The 19,113-nt window shown below is 44.5% G+C and overlaps 1 protein-coding gene across 1 annotated transcript in view; it reads left to right on the plus strand.

The window, feature by feature from the left end:
• LOC144494648 (A disintegrin and metalloproteinase with thrombospondin motifs 3-like) overlaps positions 1–19,113 on the plus strand; it is a 500,070-nt gene that overhangs the window by 240,817 nt on the left and 240,140 nt on the right. The window contains exon 7 of the mRNA XM_078213852.1: positions 1,237–1,436. Coding sequence (XP_078069978.1) covers positions 1,237–1,436 — 200 coding nt within the window. The remainder of the gene's footprint in view (positions 1–1,236; positions 1,437–19,113) is intronic.

A 19,113-nucleotide genomic window follows, 5' to 3' on the forward strand; every position in this document is an offset into this window, starting at 1 on the left:
TAGGTTTACTGCGGAAAGAAAGCTAACAGGTGGGCTGTCAAAGCTGGAGGGCCATTCAGAGAAAAAAAAACTATTTATACCTAGTAAAGGAAAAGAGAACAACTGGTGCCAGCTGTAAAAGGGAGTGGGTGGGTGTCCTCACTAGTTGATCTGGGGATGAATTTTCATCATGGAGGCAGGAATTGTGCAGAGTTCCAGACTCTGCTGAAAACAGTCAGAATTGGAAATGGGAGCACAAAATCAGGCCCCTAATCTTTGGACTGTGGCCAAAGCTTAGGCACTGAATCCAGTGACACTTACTTTAGCACTGCTGATACTATGTTGCTAATGATTCCCATAGAACAAAATGGCAATGATGGAGTAACATCAAGGCAGTGAGAGAAGTCAGGACACAAGAGGAAACATGAAAGCAAATTTAATTCACCTAGACCCTAAGATTGGTGTCCAATCTTGCCTCATCCTGTCCCTTGGGTAAAGAGATGAGATGCTGAGTGCGAGAGAGTATGAATGTGAGTGAATATGAGAGTGAGAGAGAGATTAGGTCAAGTCTAAGAATAAGTGAGCCTGAAAAAAAGTAGTGAATATGAGTGTTAAAACATTGGCTTACTGAATGAAGGGAAGGTACACATGAGCGAACCATTGAAAGAGCGAGTGAGTGAAAAAATAAGCGGTTGATCTAAAATGAGGTGTATAAAATGAAAATGACTTAGTAGAGAATAGATTCAGAGAAACTATTTCCCCTCGTGGATGATTCAACAACAAGGGAGCACATTCTTCAAATCAGAGTCAGCCATTTAAGGAAAGTGAAAATTTGGAACTCCCCCCCCCCCCCCCCCAAAGTATGTTGAATCAAGGTTTTCTGATATCAATTGATTTCTATTAGGTTAGGTTAAGGATATTGAACAAAGGTGGGCAAATGGACTTGTGGTGGAGATCAGCCAAAGTGAAAGGCAACACAGGCTCACGGGGCTGAATGGTTTACTCTCTTATGCTGTTTAATTTTTTTTTAGCCATTTCCTCCAATTCAACCCCCCCCCCCCCCCCCACACCTTAGTTTGGGCATCTGGAAATATGACTGCTTTTTACTGACGTTCATGTTACTGAGACCTACCACATGGAGATGCATGGAGCGTGTTATCTATATAACACTCAAATGTGAGCTGCAAAATACTTCATATCTGGTAAGGTTACACTCAAATTCAGGTTGTACTAAACACAGCTCTTGTTTGTTGACAGGATCTCAGTTTGGTGTGGCTGCTGACCTGGACAACATGTATGACAACATTGGCAAGCAGTTGGATGAAACCCTGAGGCGACGTAGACATGCAAAAGATGGTGACTACAACATCGAGGTGCTGTTGGGAGTGGATGACTCGGTGGTGCGGTTTCATGGGAAAGAACATGTCCAGAACTACCTATTGACCTTAATGAATATAGTAAGTGTCTGTGGTGTGTTAGTGTTTTCAAAACCTCTGAAGTCAGGGATAAAACAAAAAAGAAGTCCAAACTCTGAATTCACATAGGCAGTGCAGTAATTTGCATGAGATTCAAGGCCATGTTGGGAGCTGGATTCACTAGTTTTTTTGGGGAATATTATATAACAGTTAAGAACATAAGCAATAGGAACAGGTGTAGTCCACATGATCCATTGACCCTATTCCACCATTCAAGAGAATCATGTTTGAACTTTTCCTATTCTATCCCTATATCTATTGATTTCCTTAATGCCCAAATATCTCTCAATCTTTAGTGTTAGCTGGACTCAGTGGTTGCAATCTTATGTCTCAATCTTTTCTAAAACTACAGATTTACAGCACACAAGATTATTTGGTCCATTGCTCCCGTGCCAGCTCTTACTAGATCAATTCAAATCATCATATGACCCTATTCTCTCCCCTTAGCCCTGTTTCTCCCTCTGCTTTGAATATTTAAACAGTTTTCCCCTTTAAATCAGAGAGCTGAACCATCTCTGCCTCAGCTCCACACAGCAAACCATTTCAAGGTTCAAAAACTTTGTAAACGGGTTTCTAACTTCCCTTAGTCAAAATTTTAAATGGATGATCCCTAGTGAGTTTTCGAAATTATTTCATGGAATGTGAGCATCACTGCCAAAGCCACTGTTGCTTATCCCTAATTGCCCTAGATATGGTGGTGAGTTGCCTCCTTGAAACTCTGCAGTCCATCTGGTGCAAGTACACCTACAGTGTTGTCACGGAGGGAGTTTCAGATTTCAGTAACAGTGCAGGAACAATGATATAGTTCCAAGTTAGGATGGCGTATAGTATGTCCTGGAAAGGATTTTGAGGGGGAAATGCTCCCATGCATTTGCTGACCTTGTCCATCTAGCTGGTAGGGCTCACAGCTTTGGAAGATGCTGTTGAAGGTCTATAAAATAATGAGGAGCACAGATCAGCTAGATAGCTGTCGTATCCCGACAGATTTACCCACTAATCCCTCTAACCTACACACCTCAGGACACTAAGGGCAATTTTTTTTTTAGCACGGCCAATCGACCTAACCCGCACATCTTTGGACTGTGGGAGGAAACCGGAGCACCCGGAGAAAACCCACACAGACACGGGGAGAATGTGCAAACTCCACACAGACAGTGACCCAAGCCGGGAATCGAACCCAGGTCCCTGGAGCTGTGAAGCAGCAGTGCTAACCACTGTGCTACCGTGCCGCTCCGAAAGCTTGTGGCATTTGCTACCAAATAAACCTGTTGGACTTTAACCTGGTGTTGTTAAACTTCTGACTGTGTTTACCCCAGTCCAATGCTGGCATCTCCACATCATGTCCCTGGTGGCCAGAGAAGAATTAAAAATTTGGGTCAGAGCCCTTGCAATTTCCTCCCTCACCTCCCACAACAGCCTGGGACACAATTCATCTGGACCTGGAGATTTGTCCACCTTTAAGCCCGCCAATACATCGAATACCTTGTCACTCCCTATGACAATTTGCTCTCGTACCTCAGTCTCTCCCAGAGTTCCATCACTATCTCTTCATTCTCATGGGTGAAGACAGATGTGAAATATTCATTTAACACCCTACCAATGTCTTCTGCTTCCACCCAGATTTCCCCCTGGATCCTACTCTTTCCCTGGTTATTCTCTTCCAATTGATATACTTATAGAATATCTCAGTATTTTCCCTACTTTTACCAGCCAGAGCTTTCTCTTATCCCCTCTTTGCTCTCCTAATTTCTTAAGCTCCGTCCTGCACTTTCTGTACCCCACAATGCCTCCGCAGACCTATTCCCCTTATACTTGTTCAAAGCCTCTCTTTTCCTTTTCATTGTATCCTGAATGTCTCTGGTCATCCATGGTTCTCTGGGTTTGTTACACCTTCCAATTACCCTAGAGGGAACATGTTGGGCCTGTACCCTCCCCATTTCATCTTTGAATGCCCCCCACTGCTCACCCCCACTGCTCTTCCCCACAAGTAACTCATTCCAGTCTACCTTGGTCAGATCCTGCCCTATTTTGTTAAAATCAACTCTTCCCCCAATCCTAAACCTTTTTCTGTCACTTGTCTATTTCTTTGTCCATACAAATTTGAATTGAACCATGCTGTCGTCACCATCACCAAAATGCTCCCCCACCCACACATTAACCACTTGTCCGGCTCATTCCCCAGAATTAGGTCCAGCACTGTGCCATCCCTTGTTGGATCCTTTACATATCGACCCCAAATATTTTCCTGTGTACATTTTAAGAACTCTACTCCATCCAAGCCCTTAACATGATGGCTATCCCAATTAATGTTGGGAAAGTTGAAATCACTTAATATAATTACCCTCTTATTATTTTTACACTCCTCCGCGAATTGCAGACATATTTGCTCTTCAATTTCCTGCCGACTATCTGGGGGTCTATAATAAACATCTGTCAATGTAGCTGAACCTTTTTTATTCCTAAGCTCCACCCACAGAGCTTCATTTGTTGCCCCCTCCAAGATATCATCTCTCCTTACTGCAGTAACTGCCTCCTTAACTAATAATGCAATGCCTCCTCCTCTTTTACACCCTCCCTACTGAACAACAGACCCAGCTGTGGTGCCACTGCACTGGCTGCTGCCTTTGCCTTTGTTTTCCCCCTATAGGCCATCCACCAGAACAATATCCAAAGTGGTATACTGTCAGAGGGGGACAGCCATGGGGGAATTGCTTCACTGACTGCCTGCCCTTTCTAGTGGTCACCCATCTATCTGCCTGCACCTTGGATGTGACCACATCTCTAACTCCTGTCTATGATGCTTTCCGCCACCCAAGTGCATCCACCAGCTGCTCCAACTGAATCACGCAGTCTGTGAAGAGCTGCCATTGGGTACACTTCCTGCAGATGTAGCCATCTGGAACACTGGAAGTGTCACGGATCTCCCACATCTCACAGTTAGAGCACTGCACCCTGCTGACTGACATTTCTAGTGTTAATCAATGTCAAAATAAATAGTTATTAAATTTATTACTAATTAAACCCTTCTTTCCTGGCCCTCATCCAACCAATTCCAGCCCTTACAGATTATGAATCACAATTCAAATCATAAAAAGTGATAATAGTTGTAAAGACTTACCAACCTGTTCCACTACTTACCAATCCATATTCTCCCTTGCAGCCTCTGCTGCCTGTTTCATCTAATTCCCTGTTTCCACCCAACTCCAAAAGCACTCTCACTCAGCCAAGCAGCACTGAGAGGCGTCTGTTTTTATAGTTTTCAACTTATGATGCCCTGTAACTGGTTTGAACCAGTTGTACAATTAACCAACCAGAGCTACAGGAGAGCTAACTCCTCTTTCAGGAATGCACAAACTAAAGTGCAGTGTTTAACTACCCAATTAAGGAACTAATTAAGCTAACCCTGAAAGCAAGTTTAATGACTACTCACCCCTTGTAACTCACCATTGAACTCCATTTCCACCCAACTCCTAATGCACTGTCACTGAGCGAAGCAGCACTCACAGTGCAGACGAATAAAACTGATGTCCTTATGTTGCTGGTGCAGCTCCGGCTCAAAGGAAGTGTCATCTCTCTTTGGGTGGCACAGTAGCTAGCACTGCTGTCTCACAGCTTCAGGGACCAAGGTTCAATTCTGGCCTTGAGGGACTGTGTGGAGTTTGCACATTCTCCTCGTGTCTGTGTGGGTTTCCTCCAGGTATTCCAGTTTCCTTCCACACTCCAAAGATGTGCAGGTAGAGTTGATTGACCATGCTCAAGTGTCCCAAGATGTGTAGGTCAGGTAGATTAGCCATGGGAAATGTGTGGAGTTACGGGGATAGTACAGCGGGGAGGACCTGGGTGGGATGCTCTTTCAGAAAGTTGGCGCAGACTCGATGAGCCGAATGGCCTCTTCTGCACTGTAAGGATTGTAAGAACAAGAGATTTTAAACACATTGGAGAGTGAATTAATCAGATACCAGGACAGAGAAAAGCTCAGACACGAGGAGAGAGAAATTAAAACAAAGATTGAGTATATGGACTTTAACAAAGAGGTTGTGCTGGAATTTTTGAGTGGCATCAAGATAGATAAGTCGCCAGGTCCGGATGGGATGTACCCCAGGTTACTGTGGGAGACGAGGGAAGAGATTGCAGAGCCTCTGGCGATGATCTTTGCGTCGTCGATGGAGACGAGAGAGGTGCCGGAGGATTGCAGATGTGGTTCCTATTTTCAAGAAGGGGAATAGGGATAGCCCAGGAAATTACCGACCGGTGAGTCGAACCTCAGTGGTTGGTAAGCTGATGGAGAAGATCCTGAGGGACAAGATTTATGAGCATTTAGAGAGGTTTAGTATGCTCAAGAATACTCAGCATGGCTTTGTCAAAGGCAGATCGTGCCTTACAAGCCTCGTGGAGTTCTTCGCAAATGTGACTGAACACATTGACGAAGGGAAAGCGGTAGATGTGGTTTATATGGATTTTAGCAAGGCGTTCGATAAGGTCCCCCATGCAAGGCTTCTAGAAAAAGAGAGAGGGCATGGGATCCAAGGGGCTGCTGCCCTGTGGATCCAGAACTGGCTTGCCCAAAGGAGGCAGAGAGTGTGTATAGATGGGTCTTTTTCTAATTGGAGGTCGGTCACCAGTGGTGTGCCCCAGGGATCTGTTCTGGGAGCCTTGCTGTTTGTCATTTTCATAAATGACCTGGATGAGGAAGTGGAGAGATGGGTTTTTTTTTTAGAACAGTACAGCACAGGAAACAGGCCCCTCGGCCCTCCAAGCCCGTGCCGCTCCTTGGTCCAACTAGACCAATCGTTTGCATCCCTCCATTCCCAGGTTGCTCATGTGACTATCCAGGTAAGTCTTAAACGATGTCAGCATGCCTGCCTCCACCACCCTACTTGGCAGCGCATTCCAGGCCCCCACCACCCTCTGTGTAAAAAACGTCCCTCTGATGTCTGAGTTATACTTTGCCCCTCTCAGCTTGAGCCCGTGACCCCTCGTGATCGTCACCTCCAACCTGGGAAAAAGCTTCCCACTGTTCACCCTATCTATACCCTTCATAATCTTGTACACCTCTATTAGATCTCCCCTCATTCTCCGTCTTTCCAAGGAGAACAACCCCAGTCTACCCAATCTCTCCTCATAGCTAAGACCCTCCATACCAGGCAACATCCTGGTAAACCTTCTCTGCACTCTCTCTAACGCCTCCACGTCCTTCTGGTAGTGCGGCGACCAGAACTGGACGCAGTACTCCAAATGTGGCCTAACCAGCGTTCTATACAGCTGCATCATCAGACTCCAGCTTTTATACTCTGTACCCCGTCCTATAAAGGCAAGCATACCATATGCCTTCTTCACCACCTTCTCCACCTGTGTTGCCACCTTCAAGGATTTGTGGACTTGCACATCTAGGTCCCTCTGTGTTTCTATACTCCTGATGACTCTGCCATTTATTGTATAACTCCTCCCTACATTATTTCTTCCAAAATGCATCACTTCGCATTTATCCGGATTAAACTCCATCTGCCACCTCACCGCCCAATTTTCCAGCCTATCTATATCCTGCTGTATTGCCCGACAATGCTCTTCGCTATCCGCAAGTCCAGCCATCTTCGTGTCATCCGCAAACTTGCTGATTACACCAGTTACACCTTCTTCCAAATCATTTATATATATCACAAATAGCAGAGGTCCCAGTACAGAGCCCTGCGGTTGGTAAGTTTGCCGATGACACGAAGGTTGGTGTGGTTGTGGATAGTCTGGAGGGATGTCAGAAGTTACAGAGGGATATAGATAGGATGCAAGACTGGGCGGAGAAATGGCAGATGGACTTCAACCCAGATAAATGCGTAGTGGTCCATTTTGGCAGGTCAAATGGGATGAAGGAGTATAATATAAACGGAAAGACTCTAAGTACTGTAGAGGATCAGAAGAAACTTGGGGTCCGGGTCCATAGGACTCTAAAATCGGCCCCGCAGGTGGAGGAGGTGGTTAGGAAGGTGTATGGTGTGCTGGCCTTTATCAAATCGAGGGATTGAGTTTAGGAGTCCGGGGATAATGATGCAGCTATACAAGACCCTCGTCAGACCCCACTTGGAGTACTGTGCTCAGTTCTGGTCGCCTCATTACAGGAAGGGTGTGGAAAAGATTGAAAGGGTGCAGAGGCGATTTACAAGGATGTTGCCTGGATTGAGTGGCATGCCTTATGAGGATAGGCTGAGGGAGCTCGGTCTTTTCTCCTTGGAGAGGCGTAGGATGAGAGGAGACCTAATAGAGGTATATAAGATGTTGAGGCATAGATCGGGTGGACTCTCAGAGGCTTTTTCCCAGGGTGGAAATGGCTGCTACGAGAGGACACAGGTTTAAGGTGCTGGGGTGTAGGTACAGGGGAAATGTTCGGGGGAAGCTTTTCACACAGAGGGTGGTGGGTGAGTGGAATCGGCTGCCGTCAGTGGTGGTGGAGGCAAACTCAATAGGGTCTTTTAAGAGACTCCTGGATGAGTACATGGGACTTAATAGGATGGAGGGTTATTAGGTAGGCCTAAAAGGTAGGGATATGTTATGTTCGGCACAACTTGTGGGGCCGAAGGGCCTGTTTTGTGCTGTAGTTTTCTATGTCTATGTTTCTACAACAGGAGAAATAGTAAGAGAGAAGCAAAGGCATATAGAGAGAGAGAAGGATGAAGGTTTAAGGTGCGAGGGGCAAGGTTTAGAGATGTACGATGCAAATTTTTTTTTTTTAAGAACAGAGGGTGGCGGGTGCCTGGAATTCATTGCCGGGGGAGGTAGTGGAAGCAGAGAGTGACTTTTAAGGAGTGTCTTGACAAATACATGAATAGGGGGGAATGGAGGGATATGGTGCCCGGAAGGGTAGAGGGTTTTGGTTCAGTTGGGCAGCATGGTCGGTGCAAGCTTGGAGGGCCGAAGGGCCTGTTCCTGTGCTGTAATATTCTTTGGTTCACTTGTATGCAGAATGGAAATAGTTAAGAGTGATATGGAGGGATGTTCAGCCACTGTCATAGTCAGAGAAGTACAAAGGCTCTGAGCAGTGAAGTGGTAGTTATGACAGGTTCAGAAGCAGTAGGAGGAAGCTTGAGGTCATGGGAAAGAAGAGAAATAGGAATAAGAAGGGGGTCGTCACAATGTTGGGGTTTACTATAGGCCACCCAACTGCCAGCGGGAGATAGGGGAACAGATATGTAGGCAGGTTTTGGCAAGATGTAAAAGTAACACTGTTGTTGTGGTGGGAGATTTTAACTTCCCTATATTGACTGGGAATCACTTAGTGCTCGGGGAGTGGATGGGGCAGAGTTTGTAAGGAGCATCCAGGAGGGCTTCTTGAAACAGTATGTCGATGGTCCAACTAGGGAAGGCGCCCTACTGGACCTGGTATTGGGGAATGAGCCTGGCCAGGTGGTTGACGTTTCAGTAGGGGAGCAGTTCGGGAACAGTGACCACAATTCAGTAAGCTTTAAGGTACTGATGGATAAAGATAAGTGTAGTCCTCAAGTTAAGGTGCTAAATTGGGGGAAGGCTAATTACGACAATATTAGGCAGGAACTGAAGAATGTAGATTGGGGGCAGATGTTTGAGGGCAAATCAACATCTGGCATGTGGGAGGCTTTCAAGTGTAAGTTGATAGGGATTCAGGACCGGCACAGTCCTGTAAGGATGAAGGATAAGTGTGGCATGGATCTCCCACATCTCACAGTTAGAGCCTTGCATCCTGCTGACTGACATTTCTATGAGCCTAGTCAAAGAGAAAAAGAAAGCATTTGTTAAAGCTGGGAACACACGAAGCAAGTGTGGAATACAAGGAAAATGGAAAGAAACTTAAGCAAGGAGTAAGGAGGGCTAAAAGGGGTCACGAAAAAGTATTGGCCAGCAGGATTAAGGAAAATCCCAAGGTTTTTTATGCATATTTAAAGAGCAAGAGGGTAGCCAGGGAGAGAGTTGGCCCACTCAAGGACAAGGGAGGGAATCTATGCGTGGAACCAGAGGAAATGGGCGAGGTATTAAATGAGTACTTTGCGTCAGTATTCATCAAAAAGAGAAGGACTTGGTGGTTGATGAGTCTGGGAAAGGGTGTATAGAGTCATGTTGAAATCAAAAAGGAGGTGGTATTTGGAGTTCTTGAGAAACATTAAGGTAGACAAGTCCCCAGGGCCTGATGAGATATACCCCAGAATACTGAGAGAGGCAAGGGAGGAAATTGCTGAGGCCTTGAGAGAAATCTTTGTACTGTGATATTGGGTTCATGTCATCTACATGTAACCCCACCATTCTGTTCGGTGGGGGGGGAAATCTCCATGACCTGTTTTGACATCATGTACACCTTGATTATAGGTGATGATCTCTCTACCTGAATTAGTTTGCATAGTGTTTAGCACCATCTCATTCTTTGATTGGCTACAGGGGAGGTCCCAGAATATTAGAGAATAGAGAATGTTGTTCCTTTGTTTAAGAAGGGTAGCAAGAATAATCCAGGTAATTACAGGCCGGTGAGCCTTACATCAGTGGTAGGGAAATTATTGGAGAGGATTCTTCAAGACAGGATTTATTCCCACTTGGAAATAAGTGAACGTATTAGTGAGAGGCAACATGGTTTTGTGAGGGGGAGGTCGTGTCTCACTAACTTGATTGAATTTTGAGGAAGTGACGAAGATGATTGATGAGGATAGGGCAGTGGATGCTGTCTACATGGACTTCAATAAGGCCTTTGACAGACTGGTGCACAAGGTGAAGTTGCATGGGATCAGAGGTGAGCTTGCAAGGTGGATACAAAACTGGCTCGGTCAAAGAAGACAGAGGGTAGTAGTGGAAGGATGCGTTTCTGAATGAAGGGCTGTGACAAGTGGCATTCCTCAGGGATCAGTGCTGGGACCTTTGCTGTTTGTAATATATATATTTGGAGGAAAATGTAACTGGTTTGATGAATAAGTTTGCAGACGACACAAAGGTTGGTGGATTTGTGGATAGCGATGAGGACCATCAGAGGTTACAGCAGGATATAGATCAGTAGGAGACTTGGGCAGAGAGATGGCAGATGGAGTTTAATCCGGACAAATGTGAGGTAATGCATTTTGGAAGGTCCAATACAGATAGGAAATATACAGTAAATGGCATAATCCTTCAGAGTATTGAGTAAAGGGATCTGGGTGTACAGGTACACAGGTCATTGAAAGTGGCCTCGCAGGTGGAGAAGGTAGTCAAGAAGACATACAGCATGCTTGCCTTCATTGGCCGGGGCATTGAGTTTAAAAATTGGCAAGTCACGTTGCAGCTTTATAGAACCTTAGTTTGGCCGCATTCGAAATATAGTGTTCACGCTACCAGAAAGTTGTGGAGGCTTTGGAGAGGGTACAGAAAAGATTTACCATATGGAGGGCATTAGCTACGAGGAGAGGTTGGAGAAACTTGGTTTGTTCTCATTGGAACGACAGAGGTTGAGGGGCGACCTGATAGAAGTCTACAAGATTATGAGAGGCATGGACAGAGTGGATAGTCAGAAGCTTTTTCCCAGGGTGGAAGAGTCAATTACTAGGGGACACAGGTTTAAGATGTGAGGGGCAAGGTATAAAGGAGATGTACGAGACAGATGTTTTACAGAGGGTGATGGGTGCCTGGAACCCGCTGCCGGGGGAGGTAGTGGAAGCGGATACGGTAGTGACTTTTAAGGGGCGTCTTGACAAATACATGAATTGGATGGGAATGAAGTGATATGGTCCCCGGAAGGGTAGGGGGTTTTAGTTAAGTCAGGTAGCATTGTCGGTACAGGCGTGGAGGTCCGAAGGGCCTGTTCCTGTGCTGTAGTTTTCTTTGTTCAATCCACAGAGAGAAATAGCTTATTTAGTGAGAAGAATGCAGGGGAGGCTGGTATCTATATCTAGCAAATGGAGGAAAGACATGTTGGTTAGGTGCATTGACCATGCTAAATTTTTCCTCAGTGCACCCAAACAGGCACTGAAGTGTGGCGACTAGGAGATTTTCATTGCAGGGTTAATGTAAGCCTACTTGTGACACTAATAAATACATTTTAAGAGGGCGAGAGAGAAGACAGAAACAGAAGACAGAAACAGAGAATTCCCAGGATATGGATGATGAAGGAGCAAGTGGGAGGAACAACATGATGGGAAGAATCAATGGAGATAAAGCAGTTGTAGAAAATTGTGGCAGGTGTATTAGATGGACTGACTGCATTAAAGATATTTTTCCTCTCAGATATCTACATTGTTTCCCCACCAGCTGCATAAATAGCTAATGTAGATGTAAGTAAAATGTTTTCATTTTCAAGCTATAACCTTTGGGTCTAAGCTACCTTGTTCACACTTGCAAATCAGGTGTTGGCAGATGTGGTAAAGGCAGCAAATGCCAGATCACCAGCATTGTAGCAACCAATTTTTGTGGACCTATAGTGGGAAGGACTTCAGTTGTCTTTTCCACAGCCAAAATTGTATTGTCTGTTTTCTTTGTTCCATGATGTGGAGATGCCGGCATTGGACTGGGGTAAACACAGTAAGAAGTCTCACAAACACCAGGTTAAAGTCCAACAGGTTTATTTGGTAGCAAACGCCACAAGCTTTGAGCACTGCTCCTTCATCAGGTGAGTGGGATTTCAGTTCACAAACAGGGCATATCATGACAAACTCAATTTACAAAATAATCGTTGGAATGCGAGTCTTTACAGGTAATCAAGTCTTAAAGGTACAACGTTGTCTACCTGATACGCTGCAGGAAAGGATGTCCCGAGGCATGGTACATTGGGGAGATCATGCAGACACTATGACAATGGATAAATGAACACTGCTCGACAATCACCAGGCAAGAGTGTTCTCTTCCTGTTGGGGAACACTTCAGCGGTCACGGGCCTCTGATCTTCGGGTAAGCGTCCAAGGCGGCCTTCACGACACACGACAACACAGAGTTGCTGAGCAGAGACTGATAGACAAGTTCCGCACACATGAGGACGGCCTCAACCGGGATCTTGGTTTCATGTCACACTATCTGTAACTCCCACGCCTTGCAAAATCTCATTAACTGTCCTGTCTGGAGACAATGCACATCTCTTTAACCTGTGCTTAACCCTCCCTCCACTCACATTGTCTGTACCTTTAAGACTTGATTACCTGTAAAGACTCGCATTCCAACCATTATTTTGTAAATTGAGTTTGTGTCTTTATATGCCCTGTTTGTGAACTGAAATCCCACTCACCTGATGAAGGGGCAGCGCTCCGAAAGCCTGTGGCTTGTGCTACCAAATAAACCTGGTATTGTGAGACTTCTTCCTTTGTTCCACTCAGTGATCTGGGTATTAAGAAGAGCCAAGCATATGGAATGCTGTCAGGGCAGATGTGAACCCACCAGCATTTCCAGCCTGCATCCTAATCAAAAAGAATCCAGTTATGCGATCTTGATCAACCCTCTTAGTGATTACTAGTAAGCTCCCCTCAAAAAAGGCTCTGTACGTGGTTCTGCCTTACAAATTTTGCCCTATATCTTAGAGTCAGCTGTGTTTAATTCTGCAGGGAGAAAGGGTTGACTGACATTGAGAAGAGATTGAGAGCTACATTGCAAGGTGAATAAGAGATGATCACTCAACAAAGGAAGAGACATTTTGTAGTGAGAATGTTAGTACAACCTCTGAAGCTATTCATGGTTTTTGCATAAATTCATTCCTTGGTGAATAATGCACCCAAACAAAGAATGGGTTGATGTGAACCAGAACATCCTTTCAGCTAATTTGACATAAAAACAGTTGCGAATGAATGCAGTTCAGTACCTCCAGGATGGAAGTCATTATGGTCAGCTGACTGTTGGGAATGTAACACAGGAAGCAGGGAATTGCTCTTTACTGGCCAGGAAGGGGTTTATACTGTGGAATGATTTACAAATCTATGTTCCTTTAACATTTTGCAGTTAACAAAAGAACTAGATCATACTTTTGAGAATTTTGTGAAAATTGGAATTGTGAAAACACCACATGAATGGCAGTTTAGATTGATGCCATTTCATTCTGACTATTTTTGGTTGCTAGGTACAAATCCAGACATGATAATTAAATACAGCCTGTTTCACATAGCATACAGAAGCTTTAGTATTTCCTCTCGTGGTATGTTTTCAATTATCTGTCTTAGATCTGACCTTGTTAAAAAAGTTACACATCTTGGATTTTTCCCTTTTCAGATTTTCCTTTTCAACATAGGCTTAAGCCTCAGTAGAAACTATAGTCAGAATTTTCCTGCCCTCCGAGGCAGGGTTTCCAACTGCAGAGGCCACACTAAATTGACCATTGGCAGGATCTTCTAGGCTTGTCCATCCCATTGCCAGGAAACCCATGGTTGGGATTGATTTCAGCAGGACCGGAAAATCCTGCCTTAACAGCCTCATTATGTCTCTGCTGCCCCAGCTCAATTCATAGAATTAACACTGGGTTTATCATCTCACGTAGAAAGAGTACTTTAAAAAACTTAGGAAAAGAATATAATGACCGGATTTTGCAGCTGTAATAAGGATGTCGCTATCAACATTCACTGTTACTGCTCAACTGAAACTGACAGCAACTTTGGGAGTTCACATGCTCACAAAATAATTCAATTTACTGTCAGTAGGCAGGATGTTCTGGCCACACTCGCCCCAAGAACAGAAAATCCCACCTGAGGTCAATGGACTTTTGCATGGTCCGCGTCCTGCCTGCTATGATTCCCATGGCGAGCGGGACAGGAAAATTCTGCCCAGTGCGTCTACCCTCTTCCATAGACTGCAGCAGCGGGATTCTCGCAGATAGCAAAACGAAGGAGATTGTCATCGACTTCAGGAAGTGTAAAGGAGAATGTGCCCTTGTCTACATCAATGGGGACAAAGTAGAAAAGGTCAAGAGCTTAAAGTTTTTAGGTATCCAGATCACCAACCTGTCCTGGTCCCCCCATGCCGACACTATAGTTAAGAAAGCCCACCAACGCCTCTACTTTCTCAGAAGACTAAGGAAATTTGGCATGTCAGCTATGATTCTCACCAACGTTTACAGATGCACCATAGAAAGCATTCTTTCTGGTTGTACCTCAGCTTGGTATGGCTCCTGCTCTGCCCAAGATCGCAAGGAACTACAAAAGGTCGTCATTGTAGCCCAATCCATCACGCAAACCAGCCTCCCATCCATTGACTCTGTCTACACTTCCCACTACCTCGGCAAAGCAGCCAGCATAACTAAGGACGCCACACACCCCGGACATTCTCTCTTCTACCTTCTTTCATTGGGAAAAAGATACAAAAGTCTGAGGTCATGTATCATCCGACTCAAGAACAGCTTCTTCCCTGCTGCTGTCAGACTTTAGAATGGACTTACCTTGCATTACGTTGATCTTTCTCTACACCCTAGCTATGACTAACAGTACATTCTGCACTCTCTCGTTTCCTTCTCTGTGAACGGTATGTTTTGTCTGCATAGCTCGCAAGAAACAATACTTTTCACTGTATGTTAATACATGTGACAATAATAAATCAAATCAAAAGCAATCACTATTGCAAACAGGATTTGATGAAAATATTAAACCAAATTGATTGAGGCATAGCGGTCTTTAACTGTATTTGTTTTATCCAATGTTGTCCCAATTCAGGAACCATCCCTTTATATTGGAGAATTGGGCATGTCACTTCACTATTAAATAATGTCGTGAGAAAGAAACCAGGGAATTGTAGACCAGTTCGCACAATGTAATAACTCCAGGAGTCGGCTGTGAAGGAACTGTGCTTTTATTGCACAAATGAAAATAAACAATAACCACAAGCCTATGGTGGACACAACAGGGACTAAATGGTTAATGGACCCTCCCAGGATCCTGCCTATATAGGGCTCGGTGTACAAGCTCTACCTGGTCGGCTAATTTCCAGTCTGCAGGGAGCTTGTATCCAATGAGCCCAACTGGGAGGTCAATTAATGATTCCCCATGCAGATCATTGGTGTTATCACACATAACATATGTTGCCGGACAATTAGTAGAGTCCATATTAGAATTGGATGACTGAAAATTCACCTTGAGGTTTTCAGTTGATCAGAGAGCCATTTGTAAAGGCTAGGTTATGCCTAATGAACCGGATTAAAATATTTTGGAGAGGTGACTAAAGTAATGGACAGGAGAATGTCGATGGATGTTATTCATGTGGATTCCTTGGAGTCATTTGATAAAGTTCATCATGTGACAGTACTGTGCCTTTAAGAAATGTATTTTAATCATGTTTCTCTGCAGAATGTTTTATCAGTACCGTTCTGTCTGTAGCCGATATCCTTTCTTGTTACTGAAGCAGTATAATTGATATTACGTTGATTTTAATCTGAACTGATGCAGTGTTCTGTGGTTTAAAAATTTCCCCTGGGATTGCAGAGTAGAGTTTGATTTGGGATAATTGACAGGTCAGGTGACATGTCTGGAGACAACTATTTTTCACAGAGCATTCCAATTTTTAGTTTAGCTTTCAGAAGCAGCTTGAAGCTGAAAAGCAACAATTTTTTTTTCTCTCTTTGGAATTGGAGTTTTTGCTGTTTAAATGTTGCTGTGTTGGAAGCTGCCAGAGACTGCGTTTACCTCTGAGGTTGTGCTATTTTGAGGATACATCCATCTCTGCAAACAGTTGGCTTGGATTTCTGTCCATCGGTGTTACAAAGTTGAAAATCTGCCATCACATGAGCATACTTTGATTTGTTATTGTCACATATATTATTATACAGTGAAAAGTATTTTCTTGAATGCTATACAGACAAAGCATACCATTCATAGAGAAGGAAAGGAGAGAGTGCAAAATGTAGTGTTACAGTCATAGCTAGGGTGTAGAGAAAGATCAACTTAGTGGAGATAGGTCCATTCAAAAGTCTGATGGCAGCAGGGAAGAAGCTATTCTTGGGTTGGTTGGTACATGACCTCAGACTTTTGTATCTTTTTCCAGAAGGAAGATAGTATGTTTGGGGTGTGTGGGGTCCTTAATTATGCTTGTTTTTGTGCTAACTAATGCTGGAGAAGTGGGTATGTCTGTGGGATATTGCTTGATGTTGGAACAACAGAAATAACTAGCTCTTAGGAGTTATACTGTGTCATATTTAAGTCTTGTGATTGGAAAATATGCTAATCTTTTGTTATATTTTAACTGGAGGGCGAGCTGTGAGGATGATGCAATGTGATTTGGACAGGCTGAATGTGTGGGCATGTGCACGGCAGATGCAGTATAATGTGGATCAATGCGAGGTTATCCACTTTGGTAGCAATAATAGGAACTCAGATTATTACTTGAATTGGTGTAAATTGAGAGAGGTGGATACTCAGTGAGACCTTGGTGTCCTTGTGCATCAGTCACTGAAAGTAAGCGTGCAGGTATAGCAGGCAGTAAAGAAGGCAAATGCTAGGCCTTCATAGCGAGAGGATTTGAATATAGGGATGTTTTGCTGCAATTGTATAGGGCAAAAGGGAGGCCACACCTGGAGTAGTGTGCAGTTTTGGTGTCCTTATCTGAGGAAGTCTGTACTTGCTATAGAGGGAATACAGCGAAGATTTACCAGCCTGATTGCTGGAATGACAGGTCTGTCATATGAGGAGAGACTAAGTTGGTTAGGATTATATTTCACTGGAGTTTAGAAGAGTGAGGAGATCTCATACAAACTTATAAAATTCTAACAGAGTAGATTCAGAAAGAATGTTCCCAATGGTGGGGGAGTCCAGAACTAGGGGTCATAGTTTGAGGATAAGGGGTAAACCTTTTAGAACTTGAGGCGAGGAGAAATTTCTTCGCCCAGAGGGTGGTCAATGTGTGGAATTTACTACCACAAAATGTAGTTGCGGTCAAAACGTTATCTGATTTCAAGAAGAAATTAGATATAGCTCTTGGGGCTAAAGGAATCTAGGGATCTGGGAGGAAGGGGTGATCAGCCATGATCAAGATGAATGGCAGAGCAGGCTCAAAGGGCCGAATGACCTACTCCTGCTTCTAGTTTCTATGTAACTCCTGGGTATCTATATGCCTGGGGCGGCACGGTAGCACAGTGGTTAGCACTGCTGCTTCACAGCTCCAGGGTCCTGGGTTCGATTCCCGGCTCGGGTCACTGTCTGTGTGGAGTTTGCACATTCTCCTCGTGTCTGCGTGGGTTTCCTCCGGGTGCTCCGGTTTCCTCCCACAGTCCAAAGATGTGCGGGTTAGGTTGATTGGCCAGGTTAAAAATTGCCCCTTAGAGTCCTGGGATGTGTAGGTTAGAGGGATTAGCGGGTAAATATGTGGGGGTAGGGCCTGGGTGGGATTGTGGTCGGTGCAGACTCGATGGGCCGAATGGCCTCCTTCTGCACTGTAGGGTTTCTATGATTTCTGACCACCTTCTCGCTCCCCATGAGACTCCCCTCACACCCCCACTCCCCAACTCATCTTATACACACCCCCTCCAACTTCTCTCCATAGAGTGTGAAAGTAGCTGGGACATTTAAATACACCAGCTTGTGTCACAAATAGGGGATGTGACTTCGTTCCCTTGATACACTCACACTCTTGAGAGAAGAACTCCAGAAGGAGTTATACTGCATATTTCTCAGCAGGCTCGGGTCAGAAACCCTGGCGAGAAATGTGGAGCTCGGTTGTAGGTAAGAAAATAGGAGCAGAGCTGCAGTTCAATAATAATTGCCATGCCACGGAAGATGCAGCCTACTGGTGGATTTGGTGAAGGGTCAAACATTTGACAAATAGATTTTAGTGTAGGTAGCATAAGGTCGCTCAACTTTGGACGGGAAAATGATAGAACCCAATACTTTCTAAAAGAGAAAAAGCTGGAAACAGTGGCAGTCCCAAGAGTCTTAGGGGTTCAGATACACAGAATGTTAAAATACCATTAACAAACACAGAAAATAATCAAAATGGCTCACAGAATGCCGGCCTTTGTATAAAAGGAATAGAAATTGTGCTTTACAAAGCCCTGGGGTTTGACTGCCCCCTAAGGAGTGTACCTTAGATTTACTGCAATGATACTGAGAGTCCAAGGACTAAATTACGAGGAGAGTTTACACAAACTAAGATTGTACTCCCTGGATTTGAAGGTTAAAGGATAATTTGATCCAAGCTTTCAAATATTGAGAACTAAGAAGATAGATAGAAGAGAAGCTATTTTTGCTAGTTGCAGAGTCCAGGACAGGAGGCACAGTTTGAAAAAATTGGTGCTAGACCTTTCAGGGGTGAAATTCGGAAACACTTTGGCCTCAGTTTGCGCTCCTGGCTCTGCCAACCTGACCAGGGAAGAGGGGCCCAGAAAGTTGAACTTTTGTTCTGGGGTGGGCTGGTTTAAATATCGGGCCTAATGCCCCCGGAATGTGTGTGAAGGTTGCTAGGTGTGGAGGCAGACAGGCCTGCCTCTGTGCTCTAGCACTTCGTTGAAGTTCATTAAAAAATGACCAAAACAAAAATCCATCCCTCCTTTGGCAGTTTGACTAGTTCCAATAAATCTGTGCACATTTTACGCACAATGTCTGATTTTAATCTTCCCAAAGGGCATCTGCCCTGTTCCAAATTGGAACTTACCTCTCTCAAAGGTGTCCAGGAACCATATCTCAAGAGGTACGTTACTTCAAAATAACTTTAACATCTGTCCCCATTACTTTCCTGGGTCCTTTCCACTCTTTTAGGCTAGACCATATCCCCTTGAAGTATACCCCCGACAGTT

The sequence above is a fragment of the Mustelus asterias genome, chromosome 6, assembly GCF_964213995.1.
Source record: "Mustelus asterias chromosome 6, sMusAst1.hap1.1, whole genome shotgun sequence".
NCBI lineage: Eukaryota > Metazoa > Chordata > Chondrichthyes > Carcharhiniformes > Triakidae > Mustelus > Mustelus asterias.